Genomic DNA, 14,821 nt, shown 5'->3' with positions numbered 1-14,821 from the left:
TTCAGATACTGCATTAAATGTTGATATAGGACCTTGCAGAGATCTTTTTTTCTTCTCTGCCACTGTGACCTGCAGTGCCTTGTACTGTCCCTGATAAATTAATTTATTGGACTATTCAAATTAAAATTAATTAAAATTAAAAATTCAGTCCCTGTGTTACATTAACCACATTTCCAGTGCTCAAAAAAGCCACTTGTGACTAGTGCAGATATAGACAGTATAGACTGAACACTTTGATCATCTTAGAAAGTTCTTTGGGTCATTGTTGCTAGAAATGATAGTTGCTTTGTCACCTGGGCTCCCGAGTAAGGACAATAGGGATGCAGAGTTTCAGGCAGCCTGACATGGACATGTCATGTGAATGAAAAATAAAGCTTTATGTTTGAAGCCACTGATATTTTTGAGGAGTGTTTCACTGCACCATAACCTGCTCTTTCTGACCTATGATAGTTTCAAACTCCATTCATCATATACCACCTTCTGAATTGGGACAGTCTAGGTTACACTAGTCACAATCTGAAAAGCTTTGTGTGACTGTTTTATAACTGCTATAGAATTTCAAAGGGAACTTTCATCAGTTAACTGGAGTACACACTGCAGAAAAATTCTACTCTAATTACTTGGGCTTCAGAATGGCTCAGTGGTCAGAGATAACTTATGGTCAACAGTCTTATAACAGGCTAGTCTCAGTGAAGTGATTTTCATGAAATGTCTAATTAACAACAAAAGGAATGGAAGAAACATTTGCTTGTGTTTATAAAGATCCTTTTCTTTTTTAATCCAAGTGATTATTTGTTCCTCTGTCTTCTGATAGAACTGGTGCAGGTATAGAGTGAGGATAAGTAGAGGGTGATTGTTACTAAGTAAGTGCATTTGTAAAGTGTCATCATTTGCCAGGTGTTTTCCCCTTCCTCATTTATTTGAACTTTATAGTAGTCTCAGCAGGTAGGCAGATATAGAAACCAAGTCTCAGAAATGTAAAATTATTAAAGTCCTATAATCTGCTGAAGAAAAACTGGATCTTGAATATAGTACCATCTGATTCCAAGTCCATACCTCCTTTCTTCTCATCCTTAGCTTACTGCCTCAGCCCCTTTCTTGGTAGTAAGGCCTTCAGGAGGCAGCTGCTCTTCTTCTTGGGAAGAGTGAGCCTTTAAGTAGCCAATTGCAGAACAGGGACACAGACCTCCTAGCCTGGCAGTTATGTATCTAGCCATTGTACTTCTTAAGTCATCCTTCTTTGTGACAGCTGATGTTCATACACAGTAGTATTTACTCCTAGTAATAGGAGGAATCATAGTAAGATTAGCAGTTGTAGTAGCAGATAACATGTCTGTGGGGCTTACCTATGTGCCACACATTGTTCTAAGAATTTACACAGGTTGATTTACTGCTATGATTATGATTATCCGCATTTCACAACTGAAGAAACTGAGACACAGAAAAGTTAAGGAACTTGTCTAATACCATATAGCTTCAGAGCCAAAACCCAAGCCCAGGTTCTAACTCCTAGTCCCACTTTTAACCATGTTACTTCCTGTAAACTATACACAAAGATGGCCAAATATGACCCTATATATTAGAGGAAAAGCTGTTTTGCCATTTTGTGATAAAAAAAATACAAATTTCACTTTAATAAAGAAATTTAGATTAGATATTTTTAGAATTCAATGAAAGAAAAGAATTCAATTCAAGAAAACAATGCTGCTGTCAGTTTACCCATTAGTTCATTTTCCAGGCTCATACAAATTTTAAAAATAATTTATTCAATTGAATAAACAATATTTATTGAGTACTTACTATATACATAGGCATGAACTAAGCATTTTATACAGATTAGCTCACTTAATCCTCACAAGAACCCTAAGATATAGGCACTGTCGTCGTCCCTGTTTTATAAATGAGAAAATGAAGCTTGGAAGTATTAACCTGGCCAGGGTCGCTCAACTCGCAAGGACAAAGCTGAGACTTGAACTCAGCAACATAACGTCAAAACCAATACTTGAACATTTAACTAGCCACCTCTACAATTTCAAAATTACTTGTGATTCCAGAAAGGTTCCAAATTATCTCTGTCCGTTTCTGGTGGTTTTACTGATATATAATTACTGTATTTTTTCCATCTAGGTGTATGTTCCAGATGAAAATAATGCTATTTTGGGAAGAAATACAAATAAGCAAGTTTTTGAAGGTTTGACAACTGGACTTCTCAAAGTCAGTGCTGTGGTTTTTAGCTGCCTGATTGCCAATCGACCAGATGGAAACAGCCAGCCAGCTACACCAAAAATATCAACACAGGAAATGAAAAGCAAACCTTCACAAGGTGATGCTTTTAACAGTCGAGTTCAGGACCTCATCAGGTAAAATTGCTAGATTTCTTCAAACTTTCTTCTTCTTTAAAAAAATACTAAAATTATTTAAATCTCAGTGCCCATGTGAAGGCATTGGTTCTCACAACACCATCCATAAATTCTTGGTGGAAAATACACTACATTTTGTAACACAGAGAAGAAAAGTCCTGTTAATGAAAAGCAATACAGTTAGAACTCATCTGTCATTCTTGATATTTAGATATTTGATATTAGAATATGTTGTGTCTTAGCTTTTATAACTTTCTTTCTGTCAACTATTTCCCAACTCAAGAATTTCTAAGAACTCCCTTATTTCAGGTCATCTCTGGTTTTAAACTTGGTTCAGACTTAAAACAATAATAGCTATTATTTATGGAGCACTCATTATGTAAACATATTGTAATAGAAGCTTTGCAGCCCTATAGGTGTAGGATTTCTTTTTTTTTTTTTTTTTTTTTTTAAAGATTTTATTTATTTATTTGACAGAGAGAGATCACAGTAGACAGAGAGGCAGGCAGAGAGAGAGAGAGAGGGAAGCAGGCTCCCTGCTGAGCAGAGAGCCCGATGCGGGACTCGATCCCAGAACCCTGAGATCATGACCTGAGCCGAAGGCAGCGGCTTAACCCACTGAGCCACCCAGGCACCCTAGGTGTAGGATTTCTAATTCAGACTTTGTAGGTGGGGAAATTGCCAGAGAGCTTAAGTGCTTTGCCTAAGTTTATGTAATAAATAAATATAAAAAGTAGGTAGGAGATTTGAGATCAAAACTCAGGTCTAGCTAGATTCCTAAAACTTGTGTGCTTTCCACTACACAAACGTAGCAATTTCTGACACCTGCTCAAGGTCAACCCTTGTTCACTCCTAAGGTCACCTCTTCTCCAGGGAAATTTCCTCCTATTCTGACATCTGAACTCTTTTTCCCTCAGGAATCTTGAATCAGGCAGGGCATTTAATTTCCCAGTAGGGTTCCATTTGGTGTTAAACAGTTTCTTGCCCTACCTATCAGTAACTTTTCTGTGATCAGCACAGATCTCTGGTTTCCGAAATCCTTGCAGTTTATTGCTCTGAAGCTTATGGTAGGTTAATAGGTTAAAAGAGAATGTCCTCTTCTACATTTGTCTCAAAAGAATTTATAAATTTCCTCTGGTTTTTCTGTAGTGGTTTCTTGTGAACAGTTGTTTCATTCAGTCTTTTTCTTACCCTTGATTATTTTGTTCACTTTTCCCTTCCATTTACCTGTCCTCTTTCCCCAAGCGTATTTATTGCTAGAAAGTACTAGGCCCTTTGGGTTCACAACCGTTTATCTTATAGCACTTGACTTTCATCCTCCCTGGCCTTTCAGTTTCTTGATCCCCTTCAATTTCCCCCACCTCCTTAGGTCACTGTAGAACCTACAGCGTCTCTGCTAATACATGCCATTCTGTTCCAGCATTCTCCTTAGGGCTGCCGTGTGATACAGCAACCCTGCATTCTTGTCCATGCCTCAGCTGTGATGAGGTAGAAGGATCAGCCAAAGGCTTCAGTGTAATTCTAATGGACTTTCCAGGAGAAAATACATACGTTTTCACATATATTATCATGGTTCCCAGATCGTTCCTTAATGAGGAAGGTATTGGGGAAAAAAATAACTGGTAATCTGCCAAACCAAATCTCATGTATCTTAAAATGGATAATGGACAATCACAGTCCTTTAGAACAAAACTCTGCCACTCCTTATCTCTGACTTGAACCACTTTTGGTGAAGGTTCTTTTCTTACATATAATGCATTGTTAGTTGGCTTCATGATGGCTATGTGCAGAACCACCAACTGTAGTTTAGATCTGCCTAATGAAGCAAACAGAACATGTCTAATTCTTTCCATGCTTGCTTTCTCACCACCTCAGATATAATGACTAGAAATCTCACTCCAGTCCCTGCCATAACCTGGAAATTTTTTTCAGTTTATTATATCTGTAGAGTTGTAAAGCTGGGCAGAGAAAGTTCGAGCACAGTCTTTAGTGCTATTCTCTGGCTTGTGCTCCTGAAATAGAGCTAGAGCAGAGCACAGGACCCTAACACATGGCTCCTCCTCCTTCTTCTCATCTGGGAGAAAAGAAGCAAGAGGATTTCTAACAAAGATGGTAATACCAGGATTTATTGTCATTATTTTACATGGTGCAGTCTAGATTAAGGACGTCTCAGAAATATTTATCCGTTCATGCAATGGTCACCTGTAGCACTTGGTGCCAGACGCCATACAAGGTCCTGGGATACAAAAACAAATAAAAGGACCTTTAACAAGATGCCCTTCAATGGACGAATGGATAAGGAAGATGTGGTCCATATATACTATAGAGTATTACGCCTCCATCAGAAAGGACGTATACCCAGCTTTTGTAGCAACATAGACAGGACTCGAAGAGATTATGCTGAGTGAAATAAGTCAAACAGAGAGAGTCAATTATCATATGGTTTCACTTATTTGTGGAGCATAACAAATAGCATGGAGGACATGGGGAGATAGAGAAGAGAAGGAAGTTGGGGGAAATTGGAAGGGGAGGTGAACCATGAGAGACTATGGACTCTGAAAAACAATCTGAAGGTTTTGAAGGGGCGGGGGGTGGGAGGTCGGGGTACCAGGTGGTGGGTATTATAGAGGGCACGGATTGCATGGAGCACTGGGTGTGGTGCAAAAATAATGAATACTGTTTTGCTGAAAATAAATAAAAAATAAATTTTTAAAAAAGACCTTTAACAGAATATCCAAATATTACTGTTTGGCTGTCAAAAATCAGAACTTCTTTCTAGAAAGTGAAAATATTGGCAGTGACAGTGTTTAGCACAGTTCTATGAAAGCAGTATTGTTTGTAGGATAGAAGCAGATTGCATTTTTTAAAAATACTGATTTGAAATTTGTTCAGGAAATGGACCAACCCTGAAGCTCCACAATTCTGTTTTCCAACTTTCTTCAGATATGATTGACATATAACATTGTATAAGTTTAAGATGTACATTGTGATGGTTTGATACAAATATACTGCAAAATAATTACCACAATAAGATTAGTTAACACCTTTATCACCTCACATGATTGATTACCTTTTATATGTGTGGTGAAACATTTAAAAGCTACTCTCTTAGCAACATTCAAGTACATGATATAGTACTGTTAACTATAGTCGCCATTGCATCTCCAAAACGTATTCATCTTAGAAATGGAAGTTTCTACCCTCATACCCTTTGACCAACATCTCATTTCCCCTGGGCCCGGGCCTTAGTAACCACCATTCTATTCTCTATTTTTAGGAGTTCAGCTTTTTTAGATTCTACATATAAGAGACATCATACAGTATATATCTTTTACCATCTAACTTATTTTACTAAGCATAGACTTAACATGTCTTCTGGGTCCATCCGTGTTGTTGCAAATGGCAGGATTTCCTTCCTTTTTTGGATAATATTCCATTATCGCTTCTTGACCTTCTGGCTAAGATCAAGTGTGGATAATATTCCATTATACACACACACAGACACTCACACACCACATTTTCTTTATCCATTCATCCGCTGATAGACACATAGAGTTGTTTCCATGTGTTGGCTGTTCTCAGTAATGCTGCAGTGAACGTGAGAGTCCAGATATCTCTTTGAGATGGTGATTCATTTCTCTCAGATATATACATAGAAGTAGAATTGATGGATCATATAGTAGTTCTATTCTCAGTTTTTTGAGGAACCTCCTTACTGTTTTCCATAGTGACCATACAAATACACATTCCCACTAAAAGTGTACAGGGGTCCACTTTTCTCGACATCCTTGCCAAAATTGTCTCTTGTCTTTTTGATAATAGCCATTCTTAGAAGTACAATGTGGTATCTCATTGTGGTTTTAGTTTGCATTTCCCTGATCATCAGTGAGGTTGAGCATCTTTTCCTGTACTTGTTGGCCATCTCTATATTCTTTGGAAAACTGTCTATTCAAGTCCTTTGCCCACTTTTTTTTTTTTAAAGATTTTATTTATTTATTTGACAGAAAAGAAAAATCACAAGTAGGCAGATAGGCAGGCAGACAGAGAGAGAAGGGGAAGCAGGCTCGCCGCTGAGCAAAGAGCCTGATGCGGGGCTCGATCCCAGGACTCTGGGATCATGACCTGAGCCGAAGGCAGAGGCTTTAACCTACTGAGCCACCCAGGCGCCCCCTTTGCCCACTTTTTAATCAGATTATTTGTGTTTTTACTATTGAGTTGTAGGAGTTCCTTATGTATGTTGGATATTGACCCTTTATCTGATACATAGTTTACAAATATTTCCTTCCATTCAGTAGGTTGCCTTTTCATTTTGTTGTTTGTTTCTTTTGTTATGCAGGAGCTTTTAAGTTTGGTGTAGCCCCACGTCTTTATCTTTGTTTCTGTTGCTTATGCTTTTGGTATCATATGACAAAAAAAAAAAAAAAAAAAAAAAAATTACCAAGTCCACTGCAAGGAGTTTTTTTTCCCTGTGTTTCCTTCTAGGAGCTAAATGGTTTCAGGAGGTCGTAAATACTTAAGTGTTTAAGTCTTTAATCCATCTCAATTTCATTTTTGTGAGTGGTGAAAGATAGGGGTCCAATTTCATTCTTTTGCAAGTGATTATCCAGTTTTTCCAGCACCATTTATTGAAGAGACTGTCCTTTCCCATTGAGTATTCTTGGCTCCCTTGTCAAATATTTGTGCACTACAGATGCATGGGTTTATTTCTAGATTCTCAATTCTGTCCCATTTGTATAGACCAATGGGACAGAATTGTCTTTGTGCTGGTACCATACTGTTTTGGTTACCTCAGCTTTGTATTATAGTTCAAAATCAAGAGGTGATGCCTCCATCTTTGTTCTTCTTTTACAGGGTTGCTTTGGCTCTTTAAAGACTTTTGTTGCCACACAATTCTTTTCATCATATCCAATTAGAAATTTATATTTATCTCTCAAAACAGGAAAATGAAACAGTACAACCAAAAGGCAAATAGATGAGTCCAAGTCACTGAAACCAGTCTTTTGGAATCAAAAGTTATTAAATGTAAGGCATCTATTCAAGAAGTTATAAAACTGTGCTTTAGCATTTTGCTAGCCAACAAACCCTAGCCACATACAAGGAGGTAGCATAGGCACATCAGTCTCCCCAAATTCAAAACTGAATACATAATCTTTCCACCCAGAGGAACTCCTTTTCCTGTGTCCTCTGTACTTGTCAGTGGCACCAGTATCCCATTCAATTACTTAAGCCCACAATCTAAGCATTGTCAGACTCTTCACAGAGACTCCTTTACCAAACCAACATTCAAGTCAGTCTTTACTACTTATTGATTCTCCTTGTCACTCTCTCTCAGATTTACCACCTTCACTCTACTGCTTGTGTCTTTAAATGTGCAGGTTCTCTTGCAATAGCAGATAGTTTGGCTATTTCTCTCTCATTTCTCCTTTTCAAAATAACTTCTTTTTCCTAATTATAAAACTACTCTGTGCTCAATGAGAAAAACAATTTGGAAAACACAGAAGAGAACAATGGGTATTTTTATAAACACACAAAAATTACCTCAATTCCTTCCACCCAAAGATAATCACTGGGTTGGTTTTGATATACAGACATGTGCTTTTTTTTTTTTTTAATTTTAAAAATACTGTAATACACGTACATATTATTTATCATGTTTTTATTTATTTTCTAAATCAATAGGAACTTGCAAATTACTTTTTACTGGCTTTCCCAGTATTTTATTATATAGCAATGATTTGCTTCAAGTAACCTATTATTACTCATATAGGTTTATTCTAGTTTTTTTACTACAGATACTACTATGAAGAACAACTTTGTACATTCATCTTTCCCTACAACTGATTGTTTTGTTTTCTTTGTTTTTAGTTGATTATGTACAGGTGAGATTTTATTTTATTTTATTTTATTTGAATTTATTTTATTGAATTTTATTAATGAGCTTGTTTTATTTATAATTTATATTTTTTAATTTAATTTATTTTTTTCACTGTTCCAAGGTTCATTGTTTATGCACCACACCCAGTGCTCCATGCAATATGTGCCCTTCTTAATACCCATCACCAGGCTCACCCAACCCCCCAGTCTTCTCCCCTCCAAAACCCTCAGTTTGTTTCTCAGAGTCCAGAGTCTCTCATGGTTCATCTCCCCCTCCAGTTTCCCCCAACTCACTTCTTCTCTCCTTCTCCCAGTGTCCTCCGTGTTATTTCTTATGCTCCATAAGTAAATGAAATCCTCTTACACTGGTGGTGGGAATGCAAGTCGGTGCAGCCACTTTGGAAAACAGTGTGGAGATTCCTTAAGAAATGAAAAACAGAGCTACCCTATGACCCTGCAATTGTACTACTGGGTATTTACCCCAAAGATATAGATGTAGTGAAAAGAAGGGCCATCTGTACCTCGATGTTCATAGCAGCAATAGCCACAGCCGCCAAACTGTGGAAAGAACCAAGATACCCTTCAACAGAAGAATGGATAAAGAAGATATGGTCCATATATGCAATGAAGTATTATGCATCTATCAGAAAGGATGAATACCCAACTTTTGTATCAACATGGATGGGACTGGAGGAGATTATGCTGAGTGAAATAAGTCAAACGGATTGTTTTCTTAAAATAAATGCTAAGGAGTAGAATTTCTAGGTCAAAAGAATATGCATTAAAGTTTTTTGTCCATATTGCCAAATTGACCTACCCAAAGATTACCTATGAGTAATCATAGATTTATACAATATTTATACAGCAACTCAATTGAGCCAATTGATGGATACATATATCAAGAAACAACAGTGATCTTAAATAAACAACCTAATTTTACATCTCAAGGAACTTGAAAAAGAACAACCTAAGCTCAAAGATAGTAAAAGGGAGGAAATAATAAAGGTTAAAACAGAAATAAATGAAAAAAAGAATAGGAAAATGATAGAAAAGATTAACAAAACTTCAAATGGACAAACCTTTAGCTAGACTAGCCAAGAAGAGAGTGGACCCAATTGAGCCTTCATACTTTAAGAATACTAGGTACATGTACAGAGGGACAACTGTGGAGAGGCAGCAAAAGGGCAGACATCTAAAAACCAAAGAGAGTCCTCAGAGGAGCCCAACATTGTCAGCCCTTTGATTTTGGACTTTAAGCCTTCAGATTGCTGTCAATCCCACCTTCAGAACTTTGCTGAGATGTGGATGGAATGTACTAAAACATTACCAACCATCCTACTATGAAAGTGGTAGCACAGGGCCACAGGTAATGCCTCTGCTTATTTGGAGCAGTACTAGTTCCTTGGGGTAGGTCCCTATTTACAAGACCTTAGTTCTCTGCTGTAGAGCTGACTGTGTCACTGACCAAATGGCAACATAGGTTCCTGCCAACTGCAGTTCCCCTCACAGGAAGACCAGCTAACAACTATCTGTAGATAAGATGCCATTGTGAAAATATCAGAAATTGAGGGTGGGTGAGGCTGAAGTAAACCTCCCTGAACAACAGGGACCAAGAAGAACTGCATTATAAGGGTAAAAGGAAGAGCTAACACTCTGACTGCATCACCCCTCCCGCAGACTGGCACAGTGCTACATACACTGAGAGGGTCCTGCTAAGCCTATAGTTTGTCCAGTGCAAAAAGAGATCCCAGAGTGAACATCCAGCTCCCCTGGGGCACTGGGACACTCCCTCAGAGGCCCACTTGGGTTTTGCCTCATGAGAATCACTGGGGGAATCTGTAGGGCTATCATACGATGGGGGGTGGGGGGGATTGACAGCAATCAGCTCTCAAATCCTGGTGGACTGCATTCCTGAGCAGAAATCTCAGATTGGATTTCTGCCCATTCATAGACATAAACCAATAGTCCCATCTGGACAAGGAGCTTGGTTAGCAATTCTCCCTGATTTGGTTCCTTAGTCACCAGGTTGTACTGGCTGTAGAGCCTGTTCTAGAGTCCCACCCAGGCAGGGGAGCAAATTGACATCCCTGCCCAGCTGCTCAGCATTACCTCGGGTCTCGACCAGCCAAAGAACCCAGGAAGCCATGAAGCCCATCCAACAGCTGTGCATAGGCAGGTAGCCAAGCCAGCATCTCTACCCAACTGTTGATCATGGTTTCTTGCCCCACACATAAACAGGAAGCCTGAACAGTGACCCTGAGAAACCTCAAAGCATAGCCTATAGCCCCATCCAACTATGAGATATAGCTGGGAACCCCTCACAACCAGAGAACCCAGCTGGCAAACTTGCCCAACATCAGAGTACAGCCAGCAGCCTACCTAGAGTGCAGCCTGCAGCCCTGCCCAACATCAAGGCACCACCTTTCAAAATATGGCAAGAAAGAACAGCCAACCAAGAATACTGTACCTGGTAATGCTGTCCTTCAGAAATAGGGAAAAAATACTTTCCCAAATAAACAAAAGCTGAAAAAGTTCACCACCATTAGACCCGCCTTACAAGAAACGCTAAAGTGTACTCTTCAAGCTAAAACAAAAGGAGGATAACAACAAAAATACATGGACATGTAATAGTCACTGGAAATAGCAAACATATAGGCAAAGTCTGAATGTCTGATACTGTAATGGTGGTGCACAATTCACTTAAAACCCTAGTTTACAGGTTAAAAATCAAATATATTGAAATTAACCATAACTACAGTAATCTGTTATTGGATAAACACATATTAAAAATATAAATTATTATATCAATATAATAATATAAAATATATAAATTATAAAAATATAAATTATATAATATAATAAATATCTTTTATATTTTTAAAATATAAATATATTTTCTATATTTATACATAAATATATATTATAAAAATTAAAAAATATAAATATAAATATTACATCAACCTGTAAAAATATATATTATAAAATATAAAATATGCTTTATATTTTAAAATATATATATTTTATAAAAATATATAAATTATTACAACAATATCCTAAAATATATATAAAATATGTACTTTATGTATATAAAAATATCAGTTGTTATTTATAAAATATATAAATATTTATTTAAAATATAAGTTATTTCTTAAAATATAAATTATTTTTATAAAAATATAAAGACAAATTATTAAGAATATAAATTATATAAAATATAAATTATAAAAAATATAAATAAAAATATAAAAAATCACATCATTAACCTAAAATGTGAGCAGGGAAGAAGTAAAAGTAAAAGCATAAAGGTTCTATATGCTGTCAAACTTAATCTGCTTAAAGTAAGATGTAATAAATATATTTTATTTAAGACTCTTGATAACTACAAAGGAAAACCTGTTGTAGATACACAAAAGATTATTATAAAGAGTCAAATCACACCACCACAAAGAGTCATCAGATCACAAAGGAAAGCAGCAAGAAAAGCAAAGAATAAGGAAAGTATAAAAACAATCAAAAAACAGCAAAATAGTAAGTCCTTACTAATAAATAATTACTAATGGTGTAATTGGATTAAATTCTCTAATCAAAGCACATAGAGTGGCTGAATGGAGGAAATAACAAGATCCAACAATATGCTTCCTATAAGAGACTCATTTTAGCATTGAGGACATACATAGAGTGAAGGGATGGAAAGAGATATTTCAAGGAAATGGTAACTAAGAGAAAGCAGGGGTAGCTATATTTATATCAAACAAAATAGATTTTAACCTAAAAAGAGACAAAGAGGGTCATTGTATAATGATGAAGGGGTCAGTCTACTAAAAAGTTACAACAGTGATAAATATTTATGTACCCAACTCTGGAGCACCTAAATATATAAAACAAATACTAATAGAACTAAAAGAAATAAACAATAATATGATAATAGTTATTGACTTTAATACCCCACTCCCAACAATAGACAGATATTCCACACAGAGAATCAATAAGGAAAGAGCAGATTTAAACACTATAGACCAAAGGACCTAATATACATAGAACATTCTATCCAACAGCAGCAGAATATATATTCTTCTCAAGTGCACATGGAACATTTTCTTGGATGGATCATATATTATGTCACAAAACAAGTCTCAACAAATATAAGAACATAGAAATTTTATCGGGTATCTTTTCCTACCACAATGGTATGAAACTAGAAAATGGTAATGGGAGGAAAGCTGAAAATTAAACAGCACAGTCCTGAACAATCAGTAGATCAAAGAAGAAATTTTTTAATATTTTTAAGACAAATGAAAATGGAAGCACAACAAGCCAAACCTTACACTACACAGCAAAAAGCAGTTCTAAAATGGAATTTTATATTGATAGACACATATTTCAAGAAACAACAGTGATCTCAAATAAACAACCTAATTTTACATCTCAAGAAACTAGAAAAAGAACAACCGAAGCCCAAAGATAGTAGAAGGAAGGAAATAATAAAGATTAAAGGAGAAATAAATGAGAAAAAAAGAATAGGAAAACAATAGAAAAGATTAGCAATACCTTTAATACCTTCTTGGCTAGACCAGCCAAGAAGAGAGTGGACTGAAATATAATTATACATGAAAGAGGAGATATTATACCTGATATCATAGAAATACTAAGGATCATAGGAGACTATTATGAACAATTATATGCCAACAATTTGGACAACATAGAAGAAGTGAGTAAAGCTTACAAAATACAAGTACCAAGACCATATATCATAAAAAAAAAAAAAAAAAAATAGAAAATCTGCACAGACTCGTATTGAGTAAGAAGATTGAATCAATAATCAAAAACACAACAGAAAAAAGCTCAGGACCAGATGGTTTCACTGGCGAATTCTACCAACACTTAAAGAATTAATGCCAATCCTTCTCAGACTGTTCCAAGACAAGCTGAAGAAAAGGGAACACTGTTTTTACACTCATTTTACAAGGCCAGCATTACCCAAAGCCAGAAAACAAATTACAAGACAAGAGAACTACAGCCCAATATCCCTAACAAAGGTAGATGGAAACATTCTCAACAAAATACTAGCAAACCAAATTCAAGAGCACATTAAAAGTCTCATACACCTAACACCTAAGTACCAACTGATAACATTTTTCAGTAACTGATGACATTTTTTTATATTGCTTTAGATTTTTTTTTCTTATTGATAAGAAAACCAAATGTCGCAGATGCAGCTAACTTCCCATCTTCATGCTTTTCCCCTTACTCCCTCTCAGGAGCTAAATCACTATTTTAGTTTGTGTATGTCATTCCCATGCATGGTTTTATAATATATATATGTGTGTGTGTATGTATGTTTTATATATAAGCAGTCTATAAAAATATGTACGTGTATGTTTTTGTAAACATGTATAAATTATTTGTACATCTGTATTTAAAGATCAAATAGATATCCATAAAGTACATTATCTACCTTCTATTATTTCATGTATTTAAGATTTGCATAAATGCCATCATACTGTTTTGTCTACTTCTTTTTTCACCCAACATGTTGTTGAGATTTATTTATGTTAATGCATATACATCTGATTAATTCATTTTAACTGCTCTACAGATTCTTTTAAATGTATAGATTCACAGTTTCCTTATCCATTTTCCACCTGAGGACAGTAATTTTTACTTCTTCAGCATTTCAAGAAATGATGTAGTGAACATCCTTGTAGAACTCTTTTCTTGCACCTAAATGGGAGTTTCTTGAGTTTACATGTTTATAATGTGAATTTATGAATGCGATGATAAATGCATGTTTAACTTTATTAAGTAATGCCAAATTGTTCTCCAAAAATAAGTATACAAACTTCACTTCTCATCAGCAAAGGATAACAGTTCCATTTCCCCATATCTTTATCACTGTTTTATGTTAGCACACTTATGAATTATCAGTCTGATGTGTGAAATGGCATTTTGTGTCATCTTCATTTACATTGTGTTTATCACTAGTGAGGGTGAATATTGTTTATTGGCCTTTGTTATAATCAGAATTCATTTGTAGGAAACAAACCATCAAAACTATTTTAAGCAGAAAGAATTTAATACATGGAGTTATGTGCTTACCAAATTGTTACAAGGACTGAAATAGCAGGTTGTAGACTAGATCTCTGGAAATGACTCCTAGAAGAGCACTGCAAAACTGAAAAGCTGCTATTTCTATCAAAATCAAGAGCTGCTGTATCATGAATTGTGTTTAACCATTCGTATTGTTCCATCCAGGAGCTCACTGCTGCTGGAACACACTACATTGGCTAGATCTCTGCCCCTCAAAAATATATGACCCAAATTCTGTCTCTCAACCTCCAGAATACTGGGGAATGCATTTAAAGACTTGAAGACCCCCAAATAACCTGACCCACTGAGCCAAAATTAGGTCTTCCTGCTAAACTGTAGTATTACTTTGAACATCCCTCTTATAGAAATTATTAGGTGTCAGTCTCTAAGAGGTCCTTGAGGTTAGCATCAGTATCATATTTAGAAATTATATATTATCAGAAATAATAATATTATCAATATGTTAATAATAATCTATATATATTAGAAATAATTGAGTG

General features: G+C 35.9%; 1 protein-coding gene across 4 annotated transcripts in view; it reads left to right on the top strand.

The window, feature by feature from the left end:
* SCAPER (S-phase cyclin A associated protein in the ER) overlaps positions 1-14,821 on the top strand; it is a 521,195-nt gene that overhangs the window by 433,131 nt on the left and 73,243 nt on the right. For all 4 annotated transcript variants that reach the window (XM_059180289.1, XM_059180288.1, XM_059180286.1 and 1 more), the window contains one exon: positions 2,128-2,360. In XM_059180289.1, coding sequence (XP_059036272.1) covers positions 2,128-2,360 — 233 coding nt within the window. The remainder of the gene's footprint in view (positions 1-2,127; positions 2,361-14,821) is intronic.

Source organism: Mustela lutreola, chromosome 7 (genome assembly GCF_030435805.1).
Source record: "Mustela lutreola isolate mMusLut2 chromosome 7, mMusLut2.pri, whole genome shotgun sequence".
Taxonomy (NCBI): Eukaryota; Metazoa; Chordata; class Mammalia; order Carnivora; family Mustelidae; genus Mustela; species Mustela lutreola.
Note: the sequence above shows the minus strand (reverse complement) of the source record. Positions and strands in the feature narration are given on the sequence as shown.